Source organism: Stigmatopora argus, chromosome 8 (genome assembly GCF_051989625.1).
Source record: "Stigmatopora argus isolate UIUO_Sarg chromosome 8, RoL_Sarg_1.0, whole genome shotgun sequence".
Taxonomy (NCBI): Eukaryota; Metazoa; Chordata; class Actinopteri; order Syngnathiformes; family Syngnathidae; genus Stigmatopora; species Stigmatopora argus.
The window spans coordinates 19,136,402-19,162,312 of NC_135394.1; the positions used below are offsets into that span (position 1 = coordinate 19,136,402).

At 61.9% G+C, this 25,911-nt stretch overlaps 7 protein-coding genes across 11 annotated transcripts; 2 read left to right on the forward strand and 5 right to left on the reverse strand.

The window, feature by feature from the left end:
- Positions 1-97: 97 nt before the first annotated feature.
- On the forward strand, positions 98-2,368 carry wdr18 (WD repeat domain 18). The gene is made up of 10 exons (XM_077607986.1): positions 98-402; positions 575-685; positions 796-929; positions 1,024-1,165; positions 1,236-1,379; positions 1,467-1,534; positions 1,592-1,716; positions 1,778-1,932; positions 2,003-2,071; positions 2,166-2,368. The coding sequence occupies exons 1-10, from the start codon at positions 193-195 to the stop codon at positions 2,292-2,294; spliced, it is 1,287 nt and encodes a 428-aa protein (XP_077464112.1). The 5' UTR covers positions 98-192; the 3' UTR covers positions 2,295-2,368.
- A 147-nt stretch (positions 2,369-2,515) lies between these two features.
- med16 (mediator complex subunit 16) lies at positions 2,516-7,323 on the reverse strand. 4 transcript variants are annotated; one of them, XM_077607334.1, is made up of 15 exons: positions 6,880-7,323; positions 6,186-6,382; positions 5,977-6,084; positions 5,676-5,845; positions 5,326-5,607; positions 4,899-5,250; positions 4,647-4,802; positions 4,320-4,552; positions 4,043-4,249; positions 3,716-3,926; positions 3,489-3,622; positions 3,232-3,424; positions 2,957-3,146; positions 2,783-2,866; positions 2,516-2,693 (listed from the first exon to the last, which is right to left on the reverse strand). In XM_077607334.1, exons 2-15 carry the CDS (start codon positions 6,325-6,327, stop codon positions 2,567-2,569), a joined length of 2,589 nt encoding a protein of 862 aa, XP_077463460.1. In that variant the 5' UTR covers positions 6,328-6,382; positions 6,880-7,323; the 3' UTR covers positions 2,516-2,566. The 4 variants fall into 4 exon arrangements, with proteins under 4 accessions (XP_077463460.1, XP_077463458.1, XP_077463457.1 ...); XM_077607332.1 differs by having other exon boundaries at positions 6,186-6,791; XM_077607331.1 differs by having other exon boundaries at positions 6,186-6,812.
- Positions 7,324-7,465: 142 nt separating this feature from the next.
- tmem259 (transmembrane protein 259) lies at positions 7,466-12,232 on the reverse strand. The gene is made up of 12 exons (XM_077607336.1): positions 11,880-12,232; positions 11,072-11,412; positions 10,705-10,983; positions 9,689-9,779; positions 9,507-9,617; positions 9,297-9,419; positions 9,137-9,237; positions 9,006-9,063; positions 8,836-8,919; positions 8,566-8,698; positions 8,381-8,480; positions 7,466-8,282 (listed from the first exon to the last, which is right to left on the reverse strand). Exons 2-12 carry the CDS (start codon positions 11,303-11,305, stop codon positions 7,791-7,793), a joined length of 1,806 nt encoding a protein of 601 aa, XP_077463462.1. The 5' UTR covers positions 11,306-11,412; positions 11,880-12,232; the 3' UTR covers positions 7,466-7,790.
- Positions 12,233-12,350: 118 nt separating this feature from the next.
- Positions 12,351-14,724, reverse strand: misp (mitotic spindle positioning). Its single transcript, XM_077606524.1, has 4 exons — positions 14,688-14,724; positions 14,223-14,609; positions 13,054-14,128; positions 12,351-12,772 (listed from the first exon to the last, which is right to left on the reverse strand). The coding sequence occupies exons 3-4, from the start codon at positions 14,086-14,088 to the stop codon at positions 12,689-12,691; spliced, it is 1,119 nt and encodes a 372-aa protein (XP_077462650.1). The 5' UTR covers positions 14,089-14,128; positions 14,223-14,609; positions 14,688-14,724; the 3' UTR covers positions 12,351-12,688.
- On the reverse strand, positions 14,684-17,202 carry palm1a (paralemmin 1a). Of its 2 annotated transcripts, XM_077606527.1 has the most exons (4): positions 17,054-17,202; positions 16,110-16,228; positions 15,895-16,026; positions 14,684-15,816 (listed from the first exon to the last, which is right to left on the reverse strand). In XM_077606527.1, exons 2-4 carry the CDS (start codon positions 16,117-16,119, stop codon positions 15,386-15,388), a joined length of 573 nt encoding a protein of 190 aa, XP_077462653.1. In that variant the 5' UTR covers positions 16,120-16,228; positions 17,054-17,202; the 3' UTR covers positions 14,684-15,385. The 2 variants fall into 2 exon arrangements, with proteins under 2 accessions (XP_077462653.1, XP_077462654.1); XM_077606528.1 differs by lacking the exon at positions 17,054-17,202 and having other exon boundaries at positions 16,110-17,008.
- A 113-nt stretch (positions 17,203-17,315) lies between these two features.
- Positions 17,316-23,038, reverse strand: map1sa (microtubule-associated protein 1Sa). Its single transcript, XM_077606520.1, has 7 exons — positions 22,056-23,038; positions 21,452-21,553; positions 21,053-21,135; positions 20,839-20,979; positions 18,446-20,624; positions 17,937-18,157; positions 17,316-17,852 (listed from the first exon to the last, which is right to left on the reverse strand). The coding sequence occupies exons 1-7, from the start codon at positions 22,201-22,203 to the stop codon at positions 17,697-17,699; spliced, it is 3,030 nt and encodes a 1,009-aa protein (XP_077462646.1). The 5' UTR covers positions 22,204-23,038; the 3' UTR covers positions 17,316-17,696.
- trmt13 (tRNA methyltransferase 13) lies at positions 21,821-25,898 on the forward strand. The gene is made up of 11 exons (XM_077606521.1): positions 21,821-22,429; positions 22,588-22,796; positions 22,979-23,025; positions 23,452-23,518; positions 23,590-23,652; positions 23,713-23,782; positions 23,882-23,988; positions 24,056-24,232; positions 24,332-24,470; positions 25,100-25,340; positions 25,433-25,898. The coding sequence occupies exons 2-11, from the start codon at positions 22,665-22,667 to the stop codon at positions 25,623-25,625; spliced, it is 1,236 nt and encodes a 411-aa protein (XP_077462647.1). The 5' UTR covers positions 21,821-22,429; positions 22,588-22,664; the 3' UTR covers positions 25,626-25,898.
- The last annotated feature ends 13 nt before the right edge of the window (positions 25,899-25,911 follow it).

Below are 25,911 nucleotides of genomic sequence, written 5' to 3' on the forward strand. Positions count from 1 at the left end.
TATTCTTAATCAAGTTGAGAAAGTTGCCAAACATGGACCACGAATGGCACCTCTTGTGTCACGTTGATTTACATTTGAGCACCGGCAGAGGGCGACGGCGAGTACAGGGTGCCGCGAAGTAAGCAGAAGAAAAAAAGAAAGACCGGCGGCGGCACAGGCTCAGGCTAACAAGTAGACTAGCAAGCAAGCAAGATGTCGGCTCCGCTGGAGGTGCTCCTCAGCAGCGACGCCGGCTCCCAGCTGTGGAACGTGTCGGTGTTCGACGTGCACAGCGGCTCCAGCCTGCTCTCGTACCGTGGCGGAAACAGCTCGGCCCGGACGCTTTGCCTCCTCGACGGACAGTACCTGCTCTCCGCGCAACTGGCCAAGAACTTCATCAACGTGTGGGAGATCCACAGGAAGGTACGCTCTTGCGCGTGGACGTCGGATTGGAGATCAAGCCTTCTCTGTCACTCGTTTTGGGACGGATTTGCCTCCAAAAAAATAGGCTCGGCTGTGGCTACCTAGGGTCACGCACGCTCTGCTGGCCCTAGAATTGCTTTTTGAGAGCACCTTTCCGCTGGGAAACCCGCAGGAACCGCTTCAACAGAAGATCGTGTGCCCGGGCGCCGTGACCTGCATCGGCGCCTCGGCCGACGGAATCTTCTTGGCGGCTGGGGTGGCCGAGGCCGTTTACCTGTGGGAGGTGGGTGCTGGAGGTCGAACCGCCCGCCCCATGGCGGTGGGTGGGGGTGCAGGAGGTACAACCGCCCGCACGCCCGCCCGCCGCTCACCTCACCTTGCACCGCGGCTCAGGTGTCCACGGGCAAGTTGCTGTGCGTGCTGACCCGTCACTACCAGGACGTCACCTGCCTGGAGTTCACCGACGACGGCAGCCATTTTGTTTCTGGGGGGAAAGACAGCACCGTTCTGGTGTGGAGCCTCGCCAGGTGCGTGGGCTACTCTCGCCGTGTGGCCGTCTATCCCCACGGTGACGGGCGGACGCTGCTCGAAAGCCGCGGTGAACCCGACCTCCGTCCGCAGCGTGATTCAGGTGGACGTGAGTCACGCCCCCGACCCCCGACACATCCTGGCCGGTCACTCTCTTCCCGTCACCGATCTCCACTGCGGAGCGATGGGAGCTCAGGGACGAGTGGCCAGCGCGTCCTTGGACCAAAGTGTGAAGGTTCGCTCCTCCTTCTCCGTTGCGCGCTAGCTTAGCGAGTACTGACGTGTGTGCGTGCGTGCACGCAAAGCTTTGGGAGGTGTCTTCGGGTGAGCTTCTCCTCTCGGTGGTCTTTGATGTGGAAATCACGTCGGTGACGCTGGATCCCTGCGAGTACTTCCTGTTCTGCGGCGGCGGCAACGGCAACATCTTCCAGGTCTCCCTGTGCGCTCAGGTGAGTCCGGCCACGGGCCGTCCAACGGAGACGCAATGGCGGCCGCGTCTCCGTTGGTCTCAGGAGCGCGTTTGTGTCCACCGGCAGGGCGCGCCCTCCGCCGACAAACTGCTCCAGTGCGACGCAGACGACAAGCGGACCTTCAAAGGCCACAGGTGAGCTCCTCCTCCTCTGTCTGGCACGCCGAGTCGCTGACCTCCCTCCGCCCGCAGGAAGATGGTCACCTGCCTCTCCGTGTCCATGGACGGGACGCTCCTGGCGTCGGGATCGCACGACGAGTCGGTGCGACTTTGGGACGTTCAGAGCAAGCAATGCGTCCGTTGCTTTGCCCACAAAGGTCAGTGTCGGCGATCGCCGGGCGCCCGAGCCCGCTTTGACGCCGCCCTTGGCGCCTGCAGGCCCGGTGACCAACGCCATACTGGCGGTGGCCCCCGCCAACATGTTCCTTCCGGACTCGCGCCCCTCCGCCCCCCTGCCGCGTTTCAGCCGCCACCGTTCGGACGGCGACGGGCAGTGCGGAGACGTTTACGTCCGGCCCGGACGCCGCGCGCAGGTACCCGTCGGGAGTTTGACCCTAACCCAACGAGAGTCCATCGACCCTTTTGGTCCCATTTGGCCGGCAGGAAGAAGAGACGGCGTACTTGCACAGAGCCCGTCGACTGGATTCCCTGACCAACGCCGTGACCGACAAGGTGAGCGTCCGAGCCGCCGGGGAGCGACGGGAGAAAGTGCCTTTGCCGAGACGCCGTTTTGTCCCCCTCCCTCCGTCCGTCCGTCCGTCCGCAGTGGTTTCACGGCGACGGCGAGAACGGCAAAGTGCGAGTGGCCGAGCTGGAGGAGGAAGTTCAGACGCTGAAGAAGGTCAACAAGGATCTGTACGACTTCTCCAGTCAGCTGCTGACCAAACCCACGTGAGGGCCTTTGGTTCTCCGCGCCTTCTTTTTCATACCGCAACTTGTCAATAAACAGCCTTTTGAGCGTCACCGCTGGTCTGGCTTCGGCGTCCTTCTTATCCGCCCGTCGTTTCGCCGCCTTTTATTCGTGGCCGAGCGCACCTTTTTGAATGGAATTTTCTTCCGAGCGCCAACCTCGTTGGGGCGCAAACAAACGCTCAAGAACGGGTCGGGAGCCGTCCGTCAACAAATAAGAAAGTTTAATGAAGTGGCAGGCGGGTGGGGGTCTGCGTTTCAAGCTAAGGTGGGTGGAACGAGGCGCCACAAACCTCCGCACAGGCAATTCTTGATCCAGCGCTGCTCCCACTGCTTCATGGCGTTGCTCTTGTTAGGCGAGCGGAGCATGGTCACGCAGCCGCACCTTCGGGGGCAAAGAAGGAAGGAGGGGCGGCGTCAGCGCGGCACGTCCGGGACCCGGGCCCGACCGCCGCGCCCGTCCGGGAAACTCGCCTGGTGCAGGCCTTGCTGTCTTCCGTGGGACACACGCCCATGTGGACACAGCGCAGGTTGTCCGTCCGCTGACTGCCGGCGCTCCTGTCCGGGGAAAACGTTCAAAGTCGGCCACTTCCGCATTCATTCGCTCGGGCGGCCGGCACGGGCCGATCCCTCGATCGACCGTCTCACCTGCCGACGAGGTCGAGCGAGGCGCTCTTGCCAAAGCGCAGCCTGACGGGCTGCTTGCCCTGCAGCTTGACGATGACGCCGTCGTTGACGGGCAGCCAATCCAGGGCGGGCACCAGCAGCTGGCTGGGGAGCAGGCAGCACTCGTCAATCAGGCTCTCGTCGGGCTCCTGGGGCGGGGCGTCCTCCCGACCTGCCGGCGAAAAGAACCCGCGTTGGAGGGGGCGGTCGATTGGACGGACGGGGCTTTTGCGTGTTTGCGCGTTTTGCCGCCTCACAGCAGAGCCACAGCTTGGTGAGCAGCCGGAAGAGCAGCTGCAAACTGTCTTGGCTGTCGGAGGTGGCGGTGAAGGTGGGCAGGCAGCCGGGCTTGAAGAGTCCCCAGATCCGGATCATCACCAGCATCTCTCGCAGCATTCCCAGGGAGGCGCCGTCCCGCATGAAGCCCGAGCCGGGCCGTGCCGTCGAGCTCTGCGCCGTGGGAGGAGGTCTTATTAGGATGCCGGGTTGAACGGACAAAGACCCCCAGACTTGCCTGGTTGGGGAGATTGGCCAGCAGGTAGAGCACAAAGTCGCCCACCCATTGGATGAGCTGCTGCAGCGACTGCAGGGGGGGCCCATCCAACACAAACTCCTCCGTCTTCAGGTTGATCATCACCTTGTCGATATCTGCCGACACGGACGCAGCCGCGACTCAGTCGCCGTCCGGTCGAGCCGACCCGAGGACCTCACCCAGCCCCACCCCGCCTCACCCCGCCTCACCCGAGTCGGCGTTCTTGGCGCAGATCTCACTCAGGCGCTCTCCCGGGCTCTTATCCGGCGTGTTGAGGACGTGAGGCCGCAGCAGCGACTTGAGGGTGGAGCTGACGGCGATCAGCAGCAGCTTGGCGTGGAAATCGCAGGCCCGCGCCGCCGTGGCCGTCGACAGCTTGCACAGCGACGCCTTAACCGCCACGATGCGCGTGGCCAGCACCTGCCGGAAGGCGGCAGGTCGGCGTCGACGGCGAACGAACGAGCGACAGGCGTCAAACGAGCGAGCGTCATCGACGGCGCTCCCGCCAAATCCCCCCACCGCCGACCCCCTCCTACCTGCTGCAACGCCTGGTTCTGCCTCATGTACTCCTCGTGCAGCTTGTCCACCAGGTTGTGGACCATGCCGGGCTGCACGTGCAGCAGCACGTCCCACCAGTCGTAGCCCGTCACCATGCAGTACTCCAGCAGGAACAGCAGGTGGCGCAGCGTGGTGTTCATCTCCAGCACTTGCCCCATGGAGGGGGACACTCGCAGCATGTGCAGCTGAGCGCCGGCCAAGCGGTCAAAAGCGGGGTCTGGGGTACCGGCGTCGGACGTGCGAACTCCGGCTCACCTTGCCGTGGTTGTCCACCCCGGCCAGCGCCAGCGAGGTCCAGGAGAACTGCAGGGCCTTGAAATGGAGACCGTGCGCCGCCCCCCCGGTGGTTCTCTGGCGCTTGACGGCCGACTCCTCGCCCGGCCGCTGGCCCGAGGGGGCGGCGGCCGAGCCGTAGAACACGCCCATGGTGTGGAGCGACAGGCGGTGGAGGATCTGGATGGTGCCGTCGTGGAAGGCCAGAGCCAGACCTGGAGACCAGAGGTGAGAGGCGAGAGCGAGCCATTGGCGACGGTCACGGAACGGAGCCGGTCCGCCAAGCACGGCCAACCCCACTCCACTCACCCAGCCCCGGGCAGAACTTGGTGTCCGACGCCACCTTCAGGTCCGTGTTGGAGATGGAAATTGGGAGTTTGGGGAGAGCCACGGCGGAAACTCGCTCCAGGTCTCCGGTGGTGGTCAGGATCCTCCACTTCAAGATGGTGGGTTGCTTCTCTCCCACTGGCGAGCGACGAAGCGCTGGTCAGAGCCGACCCACGTTGCGGACGAGCGGGCGGGCGAACCGGGCAAACCGGGCGACCCGGCCTCCGGACTCACCGACGGGCGAGCGGTGCTGAAAAATGTTGTTGACGGGAAGCCCCTCCTTCCTCAGCGACCAACACTCCACGATACTGCCGCTCTGATTGGACGCGCACAGCAGAACCTGAAGGGGGAGACGTCTCGGGGTTAACGCTCGCGGGCCGAAGCCGAGGACGTTCCCACCCGACGGCGGGCGCCTCCTCCGGAGACGGCGGCTCACCTGCTCGGAGTTCTCCCTGGTCAAGAACTTGAGGTGCGTGACGGCCGGGTACTTGTCCCGTCGCAGAGGGTCGGTGGTGCAGCGCAGGAAGAGGGAGGGCAGGAGTTCCGTGTCGATGCGGCACTTTTCGCTCACCACGCTTACCACCACCTGAGCCCGGAGGCGGCGGCGGTGAGCGAGTGCGGGCGGGCGGCCGGGCGTCCCGGCCGACTGGCCACCACCCACCTTGTAGAACTGCACGGGCGAGGAGGCGCCGCCATCGGCGGCGGCCACCACGATGTTGCCGCCTCCCGTGAAGGCGATGTCGGCCAGCGCCACCCGCCCCCGCAGGCGGCACAGGCTCTCGCTGGCCGTCAGCAGGGCGCCGCCGGGCTTGAGCAGCGAGACGCTGACCAGGCCCCCCGCCGTCACCGCCAGCCAGCCCTCCATGGGCTTGCCGCCGAACAGGCTCAGCGACGGAGAGAACTTGACCCGGGAGAACTTTTCGCCAAAGTTGGTGGAGCCCGACTGCCGGGCGAGAGGGAAGTCGGGCTCCGTTGGTGGCGACCCGGCCACGCCGCCACGACTCCGCCTACCATCTCCACGTGCAGGGCCAGCTTGACGCCGTTGTGCAGCCAGCTGAGCGCCACCACGGGATCTCCCTCCACCGAGCTGCTCAGGAGGCTTTCCCAGCTGTTGACGGCGTGCTCCGCCATGGACCAGCACTTGATGTGCCCGTCGCCGTCGGCCGACAGCAGCCTGGAGCCTGGGGAGACAAAAGCGGCTGACTCCAAAATGGTACTTTCCAATTGAAATCAAAATGGGTGTTAGAACGAACTGCCGTCGCCGTGTTCCACCGGGGAAATGACGCGCCCAGTCCCCGCTGCGCCACCTTACCCGATTGGTCCCACTCCAGACAGGAAATGACCTCGGCGTGCCCCGAGCTGATGGAGTACACGTCCCAGGGGTGCTCCGTGTCCATGATGTGGATGACGTGACTGGCATCTGGCGACGGAGGACGGGCTCGTCACAAGCGCCGCGCTCGGGCATGGGTTCGCCCACCGGGTCTCCGGCTCCTCACCCGGATGCCCCCCCCGGCTACGTACCCGGATCGCCGTCGTCCTGGTTTTTCAAGTCGGTGGTGAAGGCCACCAGGTTTCTGCAGGACCACGAGCACACCAGTGGAATGGAGGGACGGTGGGTGCTTTTGGGCCGTTTCTCCCACTCGCACACGTACGCCAAGTCCATGTCGTCGACGGCGATGGCGTTGTCTGCCGGCAAAAGCGGGGGCCGCGTATCGTTCCTGCGTCCGGATATATGGCTATGGGAGTCCGCGGGAGGGGGGTGGCCAAAGTCAAAAACTAATCGGTGGCGGAAGTGAGCCAGAAGAGCCACCGCCGTCCGTCCGTCCGTCCGCGGGGAAGGAGGGGCCAAAAAAATCAGCTGGAATTGAACTCCTTGGGTTTCCAATCCGGAATAGTTCGCTGCCACCCTCCCAGTTCAAGCGGATTGGACGTCAACTAGTGATGAGTCCGTGAAAGTTGGACTGCTGGAGCCTATCCCAGCCAACTATGGACAACTTGGAGTCCAACGTTTTGGGGATGTGGGAGGAGGAAATCGAAGCACCCGGAGAAACCTCTCGCGGGTAGGCTGGCCCGGGGAGAACATACAAACCTCACACGGGAGGCTCGCAAACCTGCGGGGATTGAACCCTAACCCCACCACCGTGCCACCTGCATTTACTGTCGAATAAATGCTTGGTCTTCTCAAAGGATTTTGAATCCGGCGCCGTCAACTTACCGGGATTTCAGCCGAGCCGTCGTCGTTCAAGAGAAGAAAAAAAAATCCGCCGCGTGGCTTTTAAAAACAAGGCCGCCTTGAGAAGAAGCAACAACGCTAGTCGTCTCTGTAGCGCTGTCTGTCAGTTAACAAAAAGCTCGAGTGGGCTTCTCGGAGACATTGCGGCATCAACCGGGAACAAAAGCATTAGGCTTTCTCGCTCGCCCGGTCCTTTCGTAGGACCCACAACACACGTAGGCGTCCCGCCAAAGCGCCTGAATGCAAATAGGCGGCCGACCAAAAAAGTCAGGCGTACGCTAGTGTGCCAGTGGAGCCGAAAGCCAACTTTGATATTGGAAAAGCAACAATCTGTTCCGTTGACACAGAAGGTTGTAAAAAAAAAAAGCACTTAAACTAACACAAATCATACAAACTACTACCAAACTGTATGGTATAAAGGACAAATTGGTTGCCTGCAAAAATAGGGGAAACACGTTTCTTTAGATTGGACATGTTTGTGCTCCTTAGAAATGTCAACAGCCCTATTTTCCAACTTTATTTTTTCAAGCCATGACAGGATGCTCTTAGTGAAGGAGAAGCAACGCCATTCAACACACGGGTGTCAATGTTTTATTGGATATTCGAATGTTAAGCGTAGGCCCGCCAGGGCATTACAAACGAGGGTCCTTCTTTCAAATGCTTCCAACGCGGGACAGGCACAGTCACGTCATTTGGCGTCCAAAAAGGCCCCGCCGGCCAATTCGCTCCGTTCCGTTCCCTCCCTCTCGGGGGCCCTACGTCCCACCGGGCGGGCGGGCGGAGCGACTAGAACCTCAAAATAAAAGCGTGGGGACGCTTGTCCCTTGATTTTCATTTTTTTCTTGTTCTTTTTCAAGTCGGTTGGACCGAGCGGCGAGGCCGACCCTGCTTCCTCAGGACTCGCTCGGGCACATTCCCTGCTCGGCCGGGCTCTCGGCGCGGGTCTCTGGCGAAGGCGGGTTCTCGGCGCCGGCCACCGGGGTGGGAGGGCTCCCGACGCCGGCCACCGGAGAGGGCGGACTCTCGGCGCCGGCCACCGGCGTAGGTGGGCCCTCCCCCCCGTCTGCGGTCCAGACGGGGGGCGCCTCGCCGGCGCGGGAGGACGCCAGCGCCTCGGTGATCACGGCCGCCGTCTGAGCCACCCAATTGAGCTCCGAGCGCACCTCGCCGGCCGGAGCGGGCGGCGATGGCGGCGGCGGAGGGCGGTCGGCGGCGGCCTCCGGCGGCGGCGGCGCGGCGGCGGCGTCGTTGTTGTTGAGGCTGTCCTGCAGCGCCGTGTGATCGGCCGGGCCCGCCTGCTGGTTGTGCAGGAGCATCTCCTGGATGCGGATCTGCTGCAAGATGGCGGGCAGCTCGTAGTGGTGGAAGAAGTAGATCATGGAGTGCTTCCGAGGCACCGGGAGGGGTTAGGGTTAGGGCCGTGAGCGAGCGAGCGAGCGAGCGCCGAGCGAGGGAGCGGTTTCCGGCGGGCGGGCGGGCCCACCTGGATGAAGAGCCAGGAAGTGACGAGCGCCAGACTGCTGTACTGCCCGTTGAAGCGATAGTGATAGGCGTAGAAGGCAAAGTGGTACAAGTAGAAGAATCTGAAAGAGGCAAACAAAGGTTGGCGGGAGACGGCGGCGGTGGGAGACGGGGGCGGCAGCGGCGGCGGCGGCGGCCCTGGCCGACCTCAGCCAGTGGCGTTTGCTGGTGTTGGTGTGGCAGCAGATGGCGTCGTACTGATCGGCCAACCACACGATGAGGATGATGTAAAACGCCGTGGTGGTGTCGTTGAAGAACTCCGACATGATGGCCTCCATACCTGGCGGAGGGCGGGAGGCAAGTTACGAGCCGAGTTCAAAGTCCGCTATCGTCCACGATGTTGCCGGCGCGGAATTCAAAACCAAAGCGCGCCGGCGTGGGCGGGACGATTGGCCACGGCCGCCGATAGCCACTGACCGACGAGGGCCAGGATGACGGTGAGCAGGGGGGCCGCCGGGAAGGCGATGGTCATGTTCATCTCCAACATCTGAAGGAGGTCCACTGGGGCCAAAACAAACAAGCAACAATTGGAGCGGCGGGCGGCCCCGGAATGGAAGCGCTTTCCCCGCCGGACGGCGGGCTCTCACCGATGAAGACGAAGATCTGGTGGTGCGAATACCTCAGCAGCATGGACACCGACAGAGTCTGGGGGCGGGGGAAAAAAAGCAGAGCCGTGGAAGGGCGGCGGGGGGAAAAAAAGCAGAAGCGCGTGGCTTACAAAGATGACCATGATGACGAAGGCGGCCAAGTAGGCGGTCCGGGCCATCCACATGCTGACGAAGCGGTAGTGCTCTCCGGTGACCACGTTCCTGAGGAAACCTGCGCGCCCCCGTCAGTGAGAGACCTGCTGTGGGGTTGGAAAGAGCGGCAAAGCTCACCTTTGTTCTCCTCGTTCTCGGCCAGCGCCTTGACGCTGGACATCAGGATGTCGTCGTAGCCTAAAAACTCATCCAGCAGGAAGCGACTGAAGCCGTCGCCGAAGCACTCGTCCTTGACGGGGTCTGAAAAGTGTCGGGACGGACGTTTAGCCCCGCTGGGTCGCCGGCCCTCGCCCGGCCCCGCCCCCCTCCCTCCGGGCCACGCCTCACCCAAGGTAACCACCATGACGGGGATGTGGAGTCGCCGGCGTGTGGCGGGAGACAAGCGCAGGAAGCCGTACTCCAAGGAATACTCCACCATGTACTCCTCCTGAGGCCAGGCTGCAAAGGCAAAGCGTCGGCGTGGCGACGGCAGAGCGCGCCCACAACACTCCCCCCTCCCCCACACCTACCTGGCGCCACGTGACCGAAGGAGAGGTCCCGGCTGCCGTTGGCTCCGCCCGACGAAGACGTCTCCGGACGGGGCTCCGTTCCCAGCTGGAACTGGCGGCAGCCAAAAAGGTGAGAAAGACCCGCAACGTTAACAGTGACCCGCCCGCTAGCTTTGTCGCAACGCCTTGGACCCCATGTCGATGATCCGCCAACACCCATCCCGTCCCATCCCGTCCCGTCCAACTGTCTATATGTGAGCTCACGTACTTGAGTCCTTCCACCCAGGTGAGCTCAACGCCGCTAATGCCTGGCTGGTACTACGCCTACTAAGGTGGACGCGGCTGTTAGGTTTATCATTATTATAGATGTGCATCAATATTATTATATATGTGCTTGAACGCTTTTCTTTTATGTTAGTTATTGTCATTAATAAAAGCCATTTTAATGCATCTCTTGCAAAAGTAAGGACTGTGGTTCGCATCAAGAGGACTGGGAATGGCCTTGGGCAGGATGGGTTCACAACAAGCGCCCTTGGGAACTGTGGACTGTTTTCGGCTTCGCAGGATGGGTCCACAACAAGCGCTCTTGGGAAGATTCGACAGACCTACTATTGTTTTGATGACTGTGATAAATTGTTATGAGCCTCTAAAAATGGTGAGACTTCTGTGGGGTATGGCGTTAAAATCTTATGAATAAATTAGCGAGGGTTACCTCGAGTTGTTAGAATGATCCTGAGCGGGTACGCGGATGGATGTATTCTCTTCTTGCAAGAATTAAACAAAGATGTGACTTCAGATGCCTCTTTTATTGTGAATTTGGAAATACCTAAGGATTATTCTAACAGCGGCCATTTGCTAACGCTATTCGCTAGCGTTAACGTCGCAAAAGCCAAGTACCGTGGAGTCAATTTGTCAACCGTGAAAAATGCTCGCGAGCGACTACTTCCACCGAAGCCGTTTGGCGCTCCGTCGACTGTTTTGACTGGACGCGATCTCCCGGATTTGGAGCGCCCACCCCCCATCGGACGGGTCCTCACCTGGACCGAGCTGTTGTCGTAGACGTCCGGCACCAGATCCTCCTCCTCTTCCTCCTCCTCGTCGCCTCCCTCTTGAAGGGCGGCCAGGCTGAGAGCGGCGCCTTCCTGCGACGAGTCGTAGAAGTGCAGGAAGACGGGCGGGCGGCTGGAGTTGCGCTGGATCTCCACGCGCAGGATGCCGTCGCGAGGCCAGCGCTCCCTCACTCCCTCCAGGCAGTTGATGGGCGAGCGCGAGAAGGCCACGTGGATGTAGGCCAGGATGAAGAGGACGAAGAGGGCCTGGCCACAAGCCCCGCCCCCCCGCCCGAGCCGTCAAAATCCGTCCGCCCTCCCACGGCGGGGAAGAAGAAGAAGCGCACGCCCTCACCTTGAGCAGCACGAAGAACTCAAAGACCCTCCGGAAGGACGGCGGGAAGAGGCGGGCGTAAGTGACGGCCATCTTGAAGAAGAGCGCGTGGAAGAGGCGGTCTCGGACGTTGATCAGCGGGTTCTGGTTGATGTTGGGGTTGCGCATCCGGTTGGGCCCCAAGTTGTTGTTGTTGTTGTTGGGCGGGGCGTTGCCCACACCCCCTCCGCCGCCGCCCGCCTGGTTCTCCGACATGTTGGCTCCACGCCGCCCTTGGGCGGGGAGGGTGTGGCACCCAAAGCTCGCTGGCTGGTCGACCGGCCGAGCCTAAGTCGGCATGGTTCCTCGGCACGCTCTCCCGTCTGCGACCAAAAAAAAGCAGGGCAAAAGTGACAAAGGTGCCGGAGTCGGCCGGCGGAGGCCACGATCCAGCCCGTTTTTAAGGCTCGGGGCTCGTTTGAGAGGGACAACAAATGTTAGCTTCCAACTCATTGGTCCTAAGCCTCTCGACGACGCTGGCCGTCCTAGAAATCGGAGGGTTTCATGATCATGATTGCCCTCAACCCTCCCGGGCCGAATGGACTGGACGTCGAAAGCCGTCACTGCGCGTCAGCCGCTTCTCCGTTATAATGGATCGCGGGCAGCACAGAACCGGGTTAGATCTGATGAGGTTAGGCTTTTAAAGCACGTCAGGTGTCGGGCAACGTCTTGTTTGTTTCGGGCCAAAAGTTTCGAGTGGATGTTTTGTGCCGGCGGCCCTAGCGACTCGGGCCTCGACGTCCCGTCCCGTACCGGTGCGGTGCCTGGGTTATCTGGGTAGCTCGCCTACCTGCTAGCGGCCGTCGAGAACCGCCTCGCGCATATCCTCTCCAATTTTTCGTCCAAGAGACCAGCGAGTGCCGTCGACGCGAGCTAGTGCCGAGCTAGCGAGGGAGCTACCTAGCTAGCTAGCACGCCTAGCTTAGCTTTCCTTCGCGACGGTGGCAAGCGACGACGACGACGACAACAACTATTGGCCCGAAAAGGAGCCCCTCGAGTCGAGTCGGCGTCAACCTCCGCCGAGAGAGTCGTCTCTTAAAAAAATATTTGGATATTTTGAAACTAGTCCGATTGTTCTGAGCGACCGTCTTAACGCCGCTGATCGCTACCGGAAGTACGTGCTACCGGGAGCGTGACGCCATAGACAAGCAGGAGAAACACATGACGCAAAAGAAGACGTCACTCCACATTAAAAGAAAAAAATCGTTCGCTTTTTCCGATGAAGCCACAGGCAAGCAAAGTAGTGTCTCTAACAATGATGTTATCGGAAGAAGAACAAGAAAATGTATTTTTATTTTTTTGGAATGTCCCAAAAGTCATTTTGCTCTCCAAAGCGTTAGGCAAGGGAGAGAAAGGGAGGAGATTCTCCCCCGCTGTCCCCACACCGTGTGAAAAAGTCAAATAGAAACAAAGCAAATAGTACATTTGGGAAGATGGAATGGATGCCTGCAAGTGTCAAGGAGAGCACACATTTCCAGAAGCTCCATATCATTCAACTTTGAAAAGGTGAGATGTGTCATATTCACGTTGGCGTTCTCCGTGGGAAGAGCGCCCTTTTCCCACGTTCCACCTTCATTGGCCGTCCGTCCATCCCGTCTGTCACTCCATCCCGGCAAAGATCCCAGCCTCCCAGCGCAGAGTGCCTCGGTTTTTCCGTCGAACCACTCGAGTGGACTCCACCACCTGTGAACGTTGTTGGAGCGAAGCCGTTTAAGGTGACGCAAATAACATGCGCGGCGTTAGCAACAGCATGGCAACAGCGGGTTGTTGCAGGCTCGCCGGCCTTGGCTTTTGTTGCGTGCAAACAAACAACGATGAAAAATAGCGTCGATGGCCGACGAGCCAAAAGTCCACATTTTGAAAGGGACCATCTTTTTTTCGGCCAAACGAAAAGGAAAGGATTTCAAAGCGCCATCCTTCCTTCCATTTTTGCCAAATTGTAGACGGGGCGACGGACTCCTCACCTGGTTGTCGATGTCGTCCACGGGCCTTATTCCGGCGTACTGAAAGACGGCGTACGCAAGAGAAGAGGACGTGAGCGGCGCGGTGCCGCTTTCCTTCTCGCCGTCGACCCGCGAACCGCCACTCACGTCCGTCTTGGACCTCTCTTGCGGCCCGTCCCTCGGCCTCCCCGTCCCGACTCGGGGAGGATGGCCTGGCGCGTCCCTCGGTCCGACGGAACCGCCGAGCGGCGACTCCGCCCCTTTCGGGCCGCCCCGAACGTAAGCGGGTTGGAGTCGGGGCCAGGGCCCAGGCCGGCGAGGCGTTGGGGTTGAGGTTGGCGAGGCGCCGGTTCCCAACGGGGGCTGGGCGGGGGCGTGGCCCTTCTCCCGCTGGAGAAAGCGCCGGCGCGCCGTGTCATAGTCGATGGGAGCCCCGTCGATGCTCTCGGGCTCCGCCCCCGCCGGGCCCCCGGCGAAAGCCTCCGCCGAGCGGGACGGGCTCCGTTCCGACGGCTCCTCCGGCGCGCTCGGACGGAAAGCCGACTTCTTCGGGGCTTGCTTCCGGATGATTTCCTTCCTCAGTCGCCTCTCCTCTTCCTCCCCTAAGGCGCGGTCGCGGCCTTCTCGGGGAACGCGGTACTCCCGCTCGGAGTCGCCGAACAAGCTCTCGGGTTTGTTGGCGCCGCCGTAGCTCTGCACTTTGAAGGCTTTGTCCTCCTTCAAGGTGGTGAGGAGCAACCGACGGCGAGGCGACGACATCCACGCCTGGTTCAGCTCGGCCTCCGGACTGCCGGGGTCCTCCACCAAGGAGTAAAAACCACGGCGAGCACCCGAGCCGGCGGCGGCGGCGTCGTCGTCGTCGTCGTCCGAGGGCGAGCTTTGGGCCAAGCTTTCCGCGGCGTCCGAGGTCCAGCTTCCGGCGAAGCTTCCCACGGAGCCCTCGTCGCTCACGACGGGCGCCTCGTGTCGGCCGAGACCCGCCGTGCTCCGTGATGGCGACGGACGCGGCGGGGACGACGGAGGCTCCGGCGCCCGCCTCCCGGTAACGATGTCCATGGCGCCGGCGAGGAAGGGCCCACGTCAGCCGGGAAAGGTGCTGGCGAGGAAGGCCGGAGAGGAAATGTTACCAGGGAGCTGGTCGACCGGATCCGACATGGCTGGCGATGCGACAATCAAGCTATGCAACTCACAAATTGAAAAACAGCGTCAGGAGGAGCCAACGGGGTTGTCGCCGGGCGATGACGAGGACGTGGCCAATTTTGCTAGCGAGCCGTCCGTTTTGCTTTTGAAAGCGTGGCGCCTTTTGAAAATGATCCTTTCTTGGACTGCGGGAGACTGCGGATCACCTGCCGCCTTCCAATATCACCAAATCGTATCTGACAAAAAGGGCGGCGCCTTTGCGTTGGCTCCGCCCCCAACTGACATTGCCACCTTAACTTTGGCCTCAACGTACGAGTGCGGCCCAGAGATAAGGCCACCGCCGCGGCCCGGCCCCCCGCGCCGTCCAGACGATAAGGCGGCCAGGGGGCTCGCCGGAGACGACGGGCGGTCGTCCGGGCCCCACGCGGCCACGATGGCTGCATTTTGGACCAAGGACAGCCACGACGTTAAAATAAAAGCCGAATGAACTAAAAGGCAGAAGGACAACAACTCACGTTGGCGTCCGTGGCCGTTTATTTTAAGCGGTTTGTGAAAAAACACTCCAGTGCTCCAAATGAAAAGACCCGTCGGCAGTCCATAGGTCCTACTGGAAAACACAGGAAAGCATGCAGTCAAAAACGACAAAAGGAACAAGGAATGAAGAACAATCCATGGTCGACGCCAACCACTGAACTGGCGACTTAGCCCAATGAGGCAGGCGGGTTCAATTAGTGGGCAAAGCGGGCACACATTTTCATTGAAGAGGCCCTTTCGCCACCGGTTGGCTTGGAACAAGGAGGAGGAGGAGGAGCAGGAGGAGGTGGCTCTTTGTGGAATAAGGTCAACGGGAACGTGCTACTCCCTGGTTAGCCTCATAGCATGGACTTCCAAACAAGACACAATTCCCCCTGGATTCATTAGAACTCAACAATGAGCATCTCCCTTCGGACTCCCACTGCTTACGCCATTAGCCATTAGCAAGCTTGCTCGGGCGCAAGCGAGTGCGATACGGCTCGTGCGCGTCCTTCACGCCATCCAAGAGACAGGAAATGGCTTCCACATGCAAACCTTTGGCTTATTCTGATGGGGCAGGGGTGACGTTTCGTTGGAACCCATTTTGCACGGCGTGAGGCATTTCTAATCATCACGGGCAATTTACGAGACGCGGCAAAGCGGAAGCACGCGACGACGGGCCACGGCGCCCCTGGCGGCTTCACATCAAGGCGCAGCACACGCGGGCTTTCTTCTTCTTCTCGCGGGCCGTCGCGGCGGTGGCGGCGGCGGTGGGTTCCGCCCCCTGCCGCAAAATGGGCTCGTCGCGGAGGGGCTCCGCCCCCGGGCCTCCCCGCAAAGCCGATTCCTCTTCAACGCGATCTGGGGCGGGGGAGCCGGAGCCGGCGCCCTCCCGGAGCGAATCCTCCGGCTCTGCGGAGGCGTCGTCCTCCCGGGGTAGGGGCGTGGCCTCGGCCAAGTCGGGGCCCTCCCGTGGCGAGGGCTCCGGACAGGCGGATGCCGCCGCCGCCGCCACCGCCGCCACCGCCACCGCCTCGTCCCGACTTGCCAGCTCGGCTTTACAGATGAGCTCGTCCACCTGGGCGGCGCTGAGCGGACGGACGGCGTCCTGCCCGTTGACCTCGTGGACCACTGGGGGTGGCAGAGGGAAGGGAGTCATTCATTTTGGACCCGACGCTCATTTGGCGGGATGCGACCATCGGAAGGGACCTTTCTGCTCGTCTTCGTAAACTTTGACCCCTCGGAGAGAGCAGTCCACGGGCAGTTTGGTGTGCGAGGACAGGACACGACTCTCTCCCGTGCTCTCGTCCCGCTCCACTTTGATCTCCACCGAGTACACGGCTGCCGAGGACAGAGATGTGAACGCTCACTCGCCCCGCCTCATGTGGTACGCCGGCTGGCCTGCCCGCCTGCCCGCCACTCACCTCGCTTCATCTCGTCCGGCGGCGACTGCAGTCAGAGCGTCTGGCGGTCCTCCGCTTCCCGTCCGGCCTTCTCCGGTGCTGCGCTGGAGGTCTACGTCTGGACCGAGCTCGTCTTCCGGCTGTGGCGGAAAAAAAGACTGGACAGTTCCTTGGAAGGAGGGCAAACGTCCACACTGAAAAGGTGTCGCCGTTCGGGAACCGCCGGCTTTGCGAGGAAAGGAAAGCCTTTGGCCAGAGGAGCCGAGCTTTCGGGGAGGGGGCCTACCGACGGAGGCCCGTCGATCGGCCTCCCTCCCGTTGGCTCAAAGATGAGCGTCGGTCGCCTGCCTTGGGGCTAGGGCGACCCTCTAAACCCCTTTCCTGGTGCGGGCTTAGGGAATTTGGAGGTCACTCGCCGTTCATTTTGGGGCCCGTTCCGTCGAGAACAGGAAATAACCCGTAATTGTCCTAAAATAAACATGCGCCTTAATGAGCTGCCGACGATAAACAAATGCAAGAGACGATGTGAGGATGAAAAGAAGTGTTTTTTTTTGGTGCCTTCCCCATCGTATTTTAGAATATGCCGATGTACGATGAATGTTTTGCCAATGTGTTTTTCTTGTTTCCCTCAAAAGTGTCATTTGTAAAAGACTTGTAAAAGACGACGGCAAAAGTGGGAGCGCAGGTGCATTCGTGTCCAACATGCAGGTGGCTGGTGGCGGACGCGCTTCTTGCGCTTCTTGCGCTTCTTGCGGGAGTGACGCCCCATCCGATCGATGGGAGACCGCGCAAAAGCACGCCCACGCGCACACGGGCGCGCACGCGCATCTCTGCGGCGAAATGTGGAGGAGAAAGCAGCGCAAAGCAAGGCAGGCTCCAAATCCGCCCGCCACACGAGCGGAAGGCAAAAGCGCACGCACGCACGCACCTAGAATGCAAGTTGCACTCGTTTCGGTTGTACTCACGGAGCTCGTTGACGCGCGTCCATCCATCCGACGAACAAGCCGCGCCCTCCTTCTTCATCGTGCGCGCGCATCCCTTTCACGGTAAAGTCTTTCCTGGGACTGCCGGACTTTGAAAGTCCACCAGATGTCGTCCTGACGTCAGGCCGTGCATTCCGTTGCACTTCTCAGTTTGAACGCTAGACGGAGCTAGTCAATTCAACTCTCCACTAGCTCCGGAGTCTAGATGCGCGCGCATTGGTCAAATGACAGTGGTGAGCGGCGCTTGGTTCAAGGACGTGGTTTAATGAGGGAAAGAAAGGCACTTGTTCAAACAGCGGGAGAGCAAGCGTGACGCGTTTGGCTCGGACGGTACCCGGCTTTCCGCCTTCCGCCTTCCGGCTTCTCTACTCAAATGCGTGACAAACAACTTGAAATCTTCTCTAGCAGAATGCGTGTCGATTGGCACATTGACGGCAAGAAATAGGATTCGTCATTCATTTCTTTGTATTATTCTTAGCGGTGGAAATGGGGGAAACGGGCTAACGGTCCCCCCCAAAAATAAAAGAGCATGGCATGTGCGAGTGTGCATCTATGAAATGGCATTTCCTCGAAAAGGAGACTTTAGGCGTGGCCTGGGACACCTGACCCCGCCCACCCGCCGCAGTCAGAACTCCACCTTGCAGGCGGGAAAACTTTCGTCCTGCATGGCCACGGTGCTGTTGCTACCCAAGACGGTGACGGATAGCCGCGTCTGCCTCTCGCGGGTGTCCCGGTACCATTGGTGCATGGCCGCCGAATCCAAGGTGGGGATGAGCGTCACCTGCGGACGGAGGGAGGGCACCAGGGTTAAGGGATTCATTCACCACTTCCCGCCTTTGGAAAAGAGGGGGCGACGGCCACCCACCTGCGCGTCCGGCCAGGCGCTCTTCCCGTCCAGCAGGGCGTCCAGGATGCTCCTCACGGCCGCCGCGTTGACCCGGTCCTCGCCGCTCAGCACGTAGTAGGAAGCGCGGAGGCGCCGGAACAGGTCCGAGTCCACGGTGGAGCGGGCGGGCCCGGACGGTAGGTAGGCCAGGTCCACGTGAACGGGAGGGGCCTCCGCCGTCGCCGCCGCCGCTTTGGACGCTTAATTCAAAGGGCTCAAAGTCACGGTCGGGCAGAAGGGACCGGCGCGCCCGACATCGGTCGAAAGCGACGGCCATGTTTCGATCGACATCGGTCGAAACGTGGCCGTCGGTTTCGACCGGCACAAAAACAAGCACGCGCTGGAGATTTTGGACTTTTAAGCAACGTCCGAGCAAGCCACGACCTGACTTTCAAGTCACGGCTCAAGGTGTCGGAAAGCCAAAAAAAGCTATCGGCGCAACGCTACTCGGGGCCAAATGCGCGCTAGCGGGAGAAAGGCGGGCCTACCTGTAGCCGGTTTGGCGCTCCCGCCGCGAGAGCCGGCCGACGAAATCCGGACGGAGGCCTTTCTCTCCGGGGTGGCGGCGGCGGACGATTTGAGGCTCCTGGACTTGCCGTCGCTTCCCGAAGACAGCCTTTGCTGGCTTCCCGCCGCCGGGTGTCCTCTGCCCCTGCCCTTGCCCACGGGAGCCTTTTGGCTCTCGCCCGGGGGGGCGTCGGCCGCGCAAGCTTCCGGTCGCGGCGGAGACGGGAGCGGGTCCTTGACCGGGGTCGACGGGGGATCCGGGGAGGGCGGCCTCGGCCGGCTCTCCGCCGCCGGGACCCCGCCGTGCCGGAACTCGCAGGGCGACACCAAGCACAGGTCCACGTCATGAGAGACGTCGGCGAGGACGCCGTGACCGTTGAGCGCCGGGGCAGACGCCCGCTCCCCGACGGGATCCCGGGCGTCGGAGCCCGTCTGGAGATCCTCAACTTTTCCCGGACGGCCGAGCCGGCCCGGAATGTCTGTCGTAACGCCGGCGGATGGAGAGAGAAGGGAATCTTCCACCCGGGCGGGACTCTCCCGCTCGCGGCCGTCCGGGTCCGGACCCGCCGGTCCCTGGACCGCGAGATCTTCCGAGAAGGAGTCCCGGCCAGCGGGCGGGATCTCCTCGCCGGTCGGAGTGGCGCGGGCGTTTTTCCGGGCGCCGTCCCGGGTGGGAGGTCGGGAGGTTTCCGGGACGCGACCGTTTTTCTCCACGTGAGCTTTCTTCCAGGTGTCCGTCTTTGGATTTCCAAGCAGGTGCTTTTTGGCCTGGGCGCTAGAGGCTCCACCCACTTTCTTCACATCTTTGGCGAGAGCGGATTTCCCGTCTTCCCTCCGAATGTCTTTTTTGCCTCGGGGGCCCTTTTCTTTCTTGTTCTCGCTAGCTTCTTTGTTGACGACGGCGTCTCTCTTCCTGAAAAGGAGCTTGTCGGAAGGCTTGAGCGCCTTGGATTTGTCCTCCCGCTCCTCCCTCTCTTTGGACGCCGACGCTAGGCCCGCCGCCGCCGCCGCCGCCCTCGGCTTGAGTTTGAGTTGGCTTTTTCTGACGGGAAGCGCTCCTCCACCTCTGTCCTTGTGGAGGGCGCGGGGGACCGGCGGCGGCGGCGGCGGCGGCGTTCCGGAGCGGAGGCCGCCCCCGCCCTCCAGGGGGTTGCCCAGCTTCTCTTCCGCGGACGTCAGCAGGTCCCGGGAAGTGACCGAGGGAACGGCCAGGAAATCCAAATGCTTGAGTCTGTCCAGCCCCTCCAGGATTTGGGCCTGGGGCGCAGACCCCGGGAACAGGACTCGGACGATCTTCTCCCGGGCGTCGCAAGGGTGCCAAACCAGCAAGGCGCAGACGGAGGCCGGCGGCAGACGGGAGCCGTCGTCGGCCGTCGTCGTCGTCGTGGTCCGCCGGGACCCTTCCGGCGGCTCTCTGCCGCCCTCGGCGGGACTCAGGGGGTACAGCTCCAGGCGGCCCACGCCCATCTTGTGATACAAGGCGAGCGGGCGGACCGACGGCCCGTCGGGGCGGCGCAAAGGCAGCGGCTCCACCGAGAGCCTTCGCAGGCTCTCCCGCATCAGCGCGCCCTGGTCGGCCGCGCGGAGCAGGCCGGGATCTCCCGGGGCCCCCGACGGGGCCACCTCCGGGGCCACCTCCGGGACGTTGAAGAAAACCACGCCGATCTCCGGGGACAGCAGATTTCTGGGCGGGAGCTCTGGGGCCGAGTCCCGCTCGGCCAACTTTCTCAGCAGCAGAGCGTTGAGCCCGGGCAGATTGTCCACGCCGGCGTGGGTGACCACAACGCAGTCGATCCGGTCCAGGTGGCGGACCAGCTTCCAGAAGCAGGCGCGCGGATCCGAGCCGCCGTCCACCAGCACGTTGAAACCGTTGACGGCGAAGAAGGCGCAGTCGCCCGCGCCGCCGGGGAAGACGTAGCAGCAGGGCCGAGACAGTTTCAGGAAGCCCGCCGCGCTGGGGGGCTCCAGGAGGTCGAAGGGCGACTCGGGCTCCAGGCACTCCGACAGGTACTCGCTGAACTCTTGCAGGCCCTCCGTCTGGGGCAGGAGCGGGGGAGGGTTGACCCGCACGTGGGGGAAGTCCCGAAGCCGGGGCCCCTCCGCCGGGGGCTCCCCCCGGAAGCCCCGCTCCGGGCAGGCCAGGGTGAGGTTCGCCGGCGTCTGAAAGAAACATCTCCAACATATCCGTGCCCAAGAATGCGAGACCAAAGGCCGAGGCCAAAGGAAGGCGCGGCGCGGCAGCTGACGGAGCAGCTGACAAGAAGCCGCAAAAAAGCAGCGTGCCGCTGGCGACGGCCGACCCGAGCGGCTGACGGGAAGCCGCAAAGCGGCGCCGAGACCCGGCCACCGGAGGGTCAGGGTTAAGGGGCCTCACCTCTTCGTCGGCGCAGATCTCCAGCAAGTCGGCCATGGAGAAGAGGCCTCGCTGAAGCACCAAATGGCCGCTCCCCTCCACGCACTGACCGGCCAGGACCAAAAGTTTGTATGGAGAAGGCCGGCGCAGCAGCTGACGCACCTGCGCGCGGAAAGGGCAAGGTTTGGCGCCGGGCACCGTGGCGCTTTCTTCGGCGGCGGGCGGGCGGGCTTGCCTCGGAGCAGAGCAGGTCGTGACCCGGGTTCAGGACCACTTGCGTGTCCAGGACGTCTCCACGGTACCGCAGCGTCCGCAGACCTAGGATTAGCCGTTAGCCGTTAGCCCAAGTGGAGGGGCGTTGACTGCGGAAAAAGTGGCGCTCGGACTAAATGTCCGAAGGGATTTAAATGGGACGTTTTCGGGTTGCAAAATGATGATGTGGGCCCACCGTGGGTGACCCTAACCCCGAATCAAAGACTTCTTCCTGCGTCTTGGGGCATTTACATATCGATCACGTCATAAGCGTGCTTTTGCTTGCATTAGTTGATGGCAGAGGAAAAAAATGGTTTAGGACGGATAGAGAAAACATTTTGGAAAGTGCCCCGGGAAAATAGCGGGGCCTTCCGCTCCTCACCGGGAAGCTCTTCCGACGCGAAGGCCGAGTGTCGGGACACAAAGAGCTTCAGCTGGCGGTCCAGGACGTCCGGCGTCATCGGGACGCTCCAGCCGCGCACGCCTGGAACAAACGCACGGGAAGAGGAAGCGTGATTCGGACCGATAGCGTAGCGTAGCACTGCCCTGACTGACTGACTGACTGACTGACTGACTGACTGACTGCCTGCCTCTTACGCTCGTTGACCGACAGAAGTGGAAAAAAAACACAGCTTTTTCCCCAAACGTGGAGGCGACCTCGTTGGCCGAGGTCACGTGAGCAGGGCAGCCCGCCCGTGGCTCGACGTACGTGCCCTCTTTTAACGGGAAGAAGGTCTGACGACTTTGCAAATATGGAAATAGGACAGAGGACACAGTAAGACGGGAAGCGCCTGCCTCGACCAAAACTATAGCGTGCCTTTTTCAAAGTGCCCGGGGGTCGGGGGTTTGGTGGGTCTCCAAACTTTGGCGTTTAGACAGGCGTCTTTGTGAACTTTGGAGACTACTCGCCTCGCCTCGCCTCGCCCACGGTTTGATGGTCAAAAAGTTGAGCGCGCGGCGGCGGCAAAAAGTTGACTCCAACTCACCCGACTCGATGTGCAACAAGAGGTCTTCCAAGCGGCCGCCGGCCCGTAGCGCCCCTACCATGCCGACCACTACTAGCATGGAGTAATCCGGCGAGGCGGCACCCGAACCGGGCCCGACATCGCACCGCTCCGCCGCCGCCATCATCATGTCGTCGGACGGTCCGGCAAGAGCCAACCAACTAGCCAACAAACTAGCCAACCAACTCGCCAACTAGCCAGCCAGCCAGCCAGTGGCAGAGGCAGCAGCGACGTCACCGCGCCGCCACCCCGCCCGCGCGCGTCGAAGGAGGGGCCACGGCGATTGATCCGGAACGTGGCCAATCGGCGAGGGGTTAAGCGGGGCACCGCGAAAGGCGACCAATCGGGAAAAGGTGGTGAGTTCAGGCTTCCGAGGGGGAAATATCCCCGAGGATTCCTAGCTAGCTCATCGACTTATTCTCGCGGAGGGGGAAGAAAAGTCCTTCCGTAGTCGAAGTTCTTGTTCACTTTGCTACGGTGTTTTTTTAATTTGTTTTTTAAATTTTGATTCCAGGAGCCCGCAAAAAGTCGGCGCAGCGTCGACGAAGACGCCGCCCAAACTAGGAGGGGCGACAACGTGAACAGGCCAACATGGCGGCGCCCTCCGCGAGCATCGAAAACGAGAGACGTGGCAAATGTGCTTTCTTGGTGGAGAAAAAGCAGCGCTTTTGCAAAATGCTCGCGGCCCGAGGCCGCCGCTTCTGCGGGGAACACGCCGACAAGGTCAGTCGCGTCCCCCTTTTCACAGGCTCCCTTCCGAGCGAGCGAGCGAGCGAGGGGTGGGGGGTAGAGATCCCCTTGGATTGGAACTCGGGCCGGCCGATCCATCACGTGTTTGGCTTGCCATCGGATCGGAATGACAGTCGGACCAAATGACGCTCATTTTGCAACTTTCCCCTTTTCAGGAAGAAGGCGGCGGAGGAAGGACGCTTTGCCCCTTGGACCCCAAACAGTGAGCCTCCGCCGCCGCCGCCCCTTTTTATCCCCTCCTCCTCCTCTTCCTCCGCAGTCGCTCCGCCCCTTTTCCGCCCCTCCTCTTCTCCCAAAGTGAGATGAAGCCAATGAGCCCTAACGGTTTGGGGGCCCTCGAAGTCGCTCTCTGACTCTGTCCACACTGGGGGGAGGGAAACAACAACACTTTTCTATACCTTTTGCACTCCACCCGATATAGAGTATGAAACAACAGGGTTTCTTCAGGCACCGTCTGTAAAAAGCGGCTTCTGCCCGTTGCCTGTGGTTTTGAGAGTGGGGACCGCCAGCGTTTCAGTGGCCTCGCTTTTCAAAGCGTATCCCCCCCCCCCCCCCCCCCCACCCCCTGAAATCTCTGGACGGCGAACAAGCGAGCGGCGCTAACCCTCTGCCTTTTTGGTGTCGTCAGCACGGTGGACCGGGACAAGCTGGACAAACACTTGAAGAAATGCAACGCTCGGCAAAAACCCAAACCGGTGAGTACGGCTCGGGCTCCCCTTTCTCGGCCAGGCGCCCATCGTTTGTCAACTCCCCCCCCCCCTCCCAGGCTTATTACGTGGAAGACGTCAACGCCGGCCCCGAGGAGGAAAATGGTCCGTCTTGGCGCCAGGTGAGGCCGACGCGCCCTCCCCGCGCCTCCCTGGCCAGAGCTAATGCGGCGCTTTGGCAGGGGAGCCTGTGTGAGAGAAGCGGCGAGCAGTTACGACGTCTCCTGGACAAACTGGACGTGGCTTCTACGGGTGAGCCGCCGAGCCATTGTCCTTTTGTCCGGCCCACGGGGAGGCGCTTTGGCCGGCGGGCTTTGAGGGTAACGCGGCCGTCCGTTCTGTTTGTCCAAGCGCTGCCGGAAGGGCCGGAGGAACGCTTCCTGACGCACGGCCTTTTCCAGGAGGAGCTCAACGATCCCAAGAACGGCGCTTCGGCCCGCAAGCATCTCGTGCAACAGGTAGGGACCGTCCGTCCTTCCTTCCTTCCGTCTGTCTGCCTGTCCAATGGGCCCCCTTTCCTTCCAGGCTTCCATCCTGGGCCACCTGGAGGCTCTGGGCTTGCTGGGGCGCGGGCGCTGCTACGTGGAGTTCGGGGCGGGGCGGGGCAAGCTGTCGCACTGGATCGGGCGGGCCCTGAAAAACGCCGACGCCTCGGAACGCCCGCAGATGCTGCTGGTGGAGCGGAGTGCCGCACGATTCAAGGCCAGGCCGCCGGCCAAAGCGGGCGCGGCGCCACGTCTGGGACCGGGCCGCCCCAAATAAAACCTGCCGTGTTGCTTTCTCTCTTCATCTCTCCTTCAGGCCGACGGGAAAACCATGGACGCCGACCTGGTCAGGCTGCGCATCGACATCCGGCACCTGGACCTGAGTCAAGTAGAGGCGCTGGAACGCCGACCGCCGCTGGTGGCCGTCGGCAAGCATCTCTGTGGCGCGGCCACGGGTGAGAGGGAGCGCCGCCTCCGCCGCCGCCCACGCCCGTCTTTCCGGAAAGTGCTGGGAAACGCCACGGCGATCTCGTTGGGCCGACGCCGAGCGGCGACGCATCGTCATCGTTGGCAAGCGCAGCTCTAGAAAACTTAGACGCCATCGACACTTTTGCTCGTGATGCCGCGACAAGGATGGCTAAAAAAGAAAAAAAATGGCCGTTCACAGAGGCATTGCTATGGTACACGGTCGATTGGTCGCCGGTCTTTTGGTCGCGGTCTAAATCAACGACCAAAAAGACCAGCGACCAAACTTCCGGGCGACCTAAAGACCGCTACCAAAAGACCGGTGACCAATTGAACACACGGTTGCTATGGCACAAATAATTAGGCTGCCTAAACCTTATAAGGGACCAGACCAGAGTCTGTCCCCCCCAAAAAGCTTTTTAATACATAGTCACTTGCCAACGCCACCGTGGTGACATGTGCCGTCTCTCGAAGGGTCCCCAAACCGGGGCAGATTTTGTCATGTGGCCAAATCACAGCAAACGGGGGATTTAGGCGCCAGTGGGCGGAAATGTTTGGCTCTTGGAGAAGTCGGGGTTTCCACTTGAAAAGTTGACACCCGGCGCCGCCGTGTCCTCAGATCTGGCCCTCCGCTGCTTGTTCCCGACGGCGAAGTCGCCTCCCGTCCTGGGCCTGGCGGTGGCGCTGTGCTGTCACCACCGCTGCGAGTGGCGGCACTACGCCGGCCGCCGCTTCTTCTCCGAGCTGGGCCTGGGAGCCGCCGACTTTGCCGACCTGTGCCGCATGTCCGGCTGGGCTACGTGCGGGCGGCGATTGGACGGGGACCACCGGGCGCAGGAGCAGACCCAGACGGCGCCGAGGTAACGTCGGCGAGAGACGCCTCTCGCCTTTGCTCGCGGGCCTTGATGCGTTTTCCCACCCTCGCCGCCGCCGCCGCCGCCGCCGCCGCCAGCTTTCTCTCGGCGGCCGAGCGAGAGCGAATCGGCCGGCGCTGCAAACTTTTGATCGACGCCGGCCGACTGGAGTTCCTCCGCGGCCGAGGCTTCCGCGGGCGGCTGACGCGTTACGTGGACGCCGCGGTGACGCTGGAGAACGTCCTGTTGACGGCCACGCCCGCCGCCTCTTCCTCGGGCGGCGTCCCGTGACGGCCATCGGCGCAGGAGGCCAGGGCGCGCGAGTCCAGGGCGGCGCGCGCCTTCCTCCGCGCCTCCCGGACGTAGGTCAGCATGAAGTCTCGACCGAAGGCCTCGCCGTCCTCCGACTCCGCCTCCGGCACGTCCTCCAGCGCCAGGGGGTTGTCTCGGAAGTTGACGAACCTGCGAGCCAGAGCAAAGACGGAGCGAACCCCGGCCTGGTTTGCCGCGTTTCCTATAGCATTCAAGATTTTGGGCCCGAATAAAGGACTTTTTGCATTTCAACCGAACGTGCCGT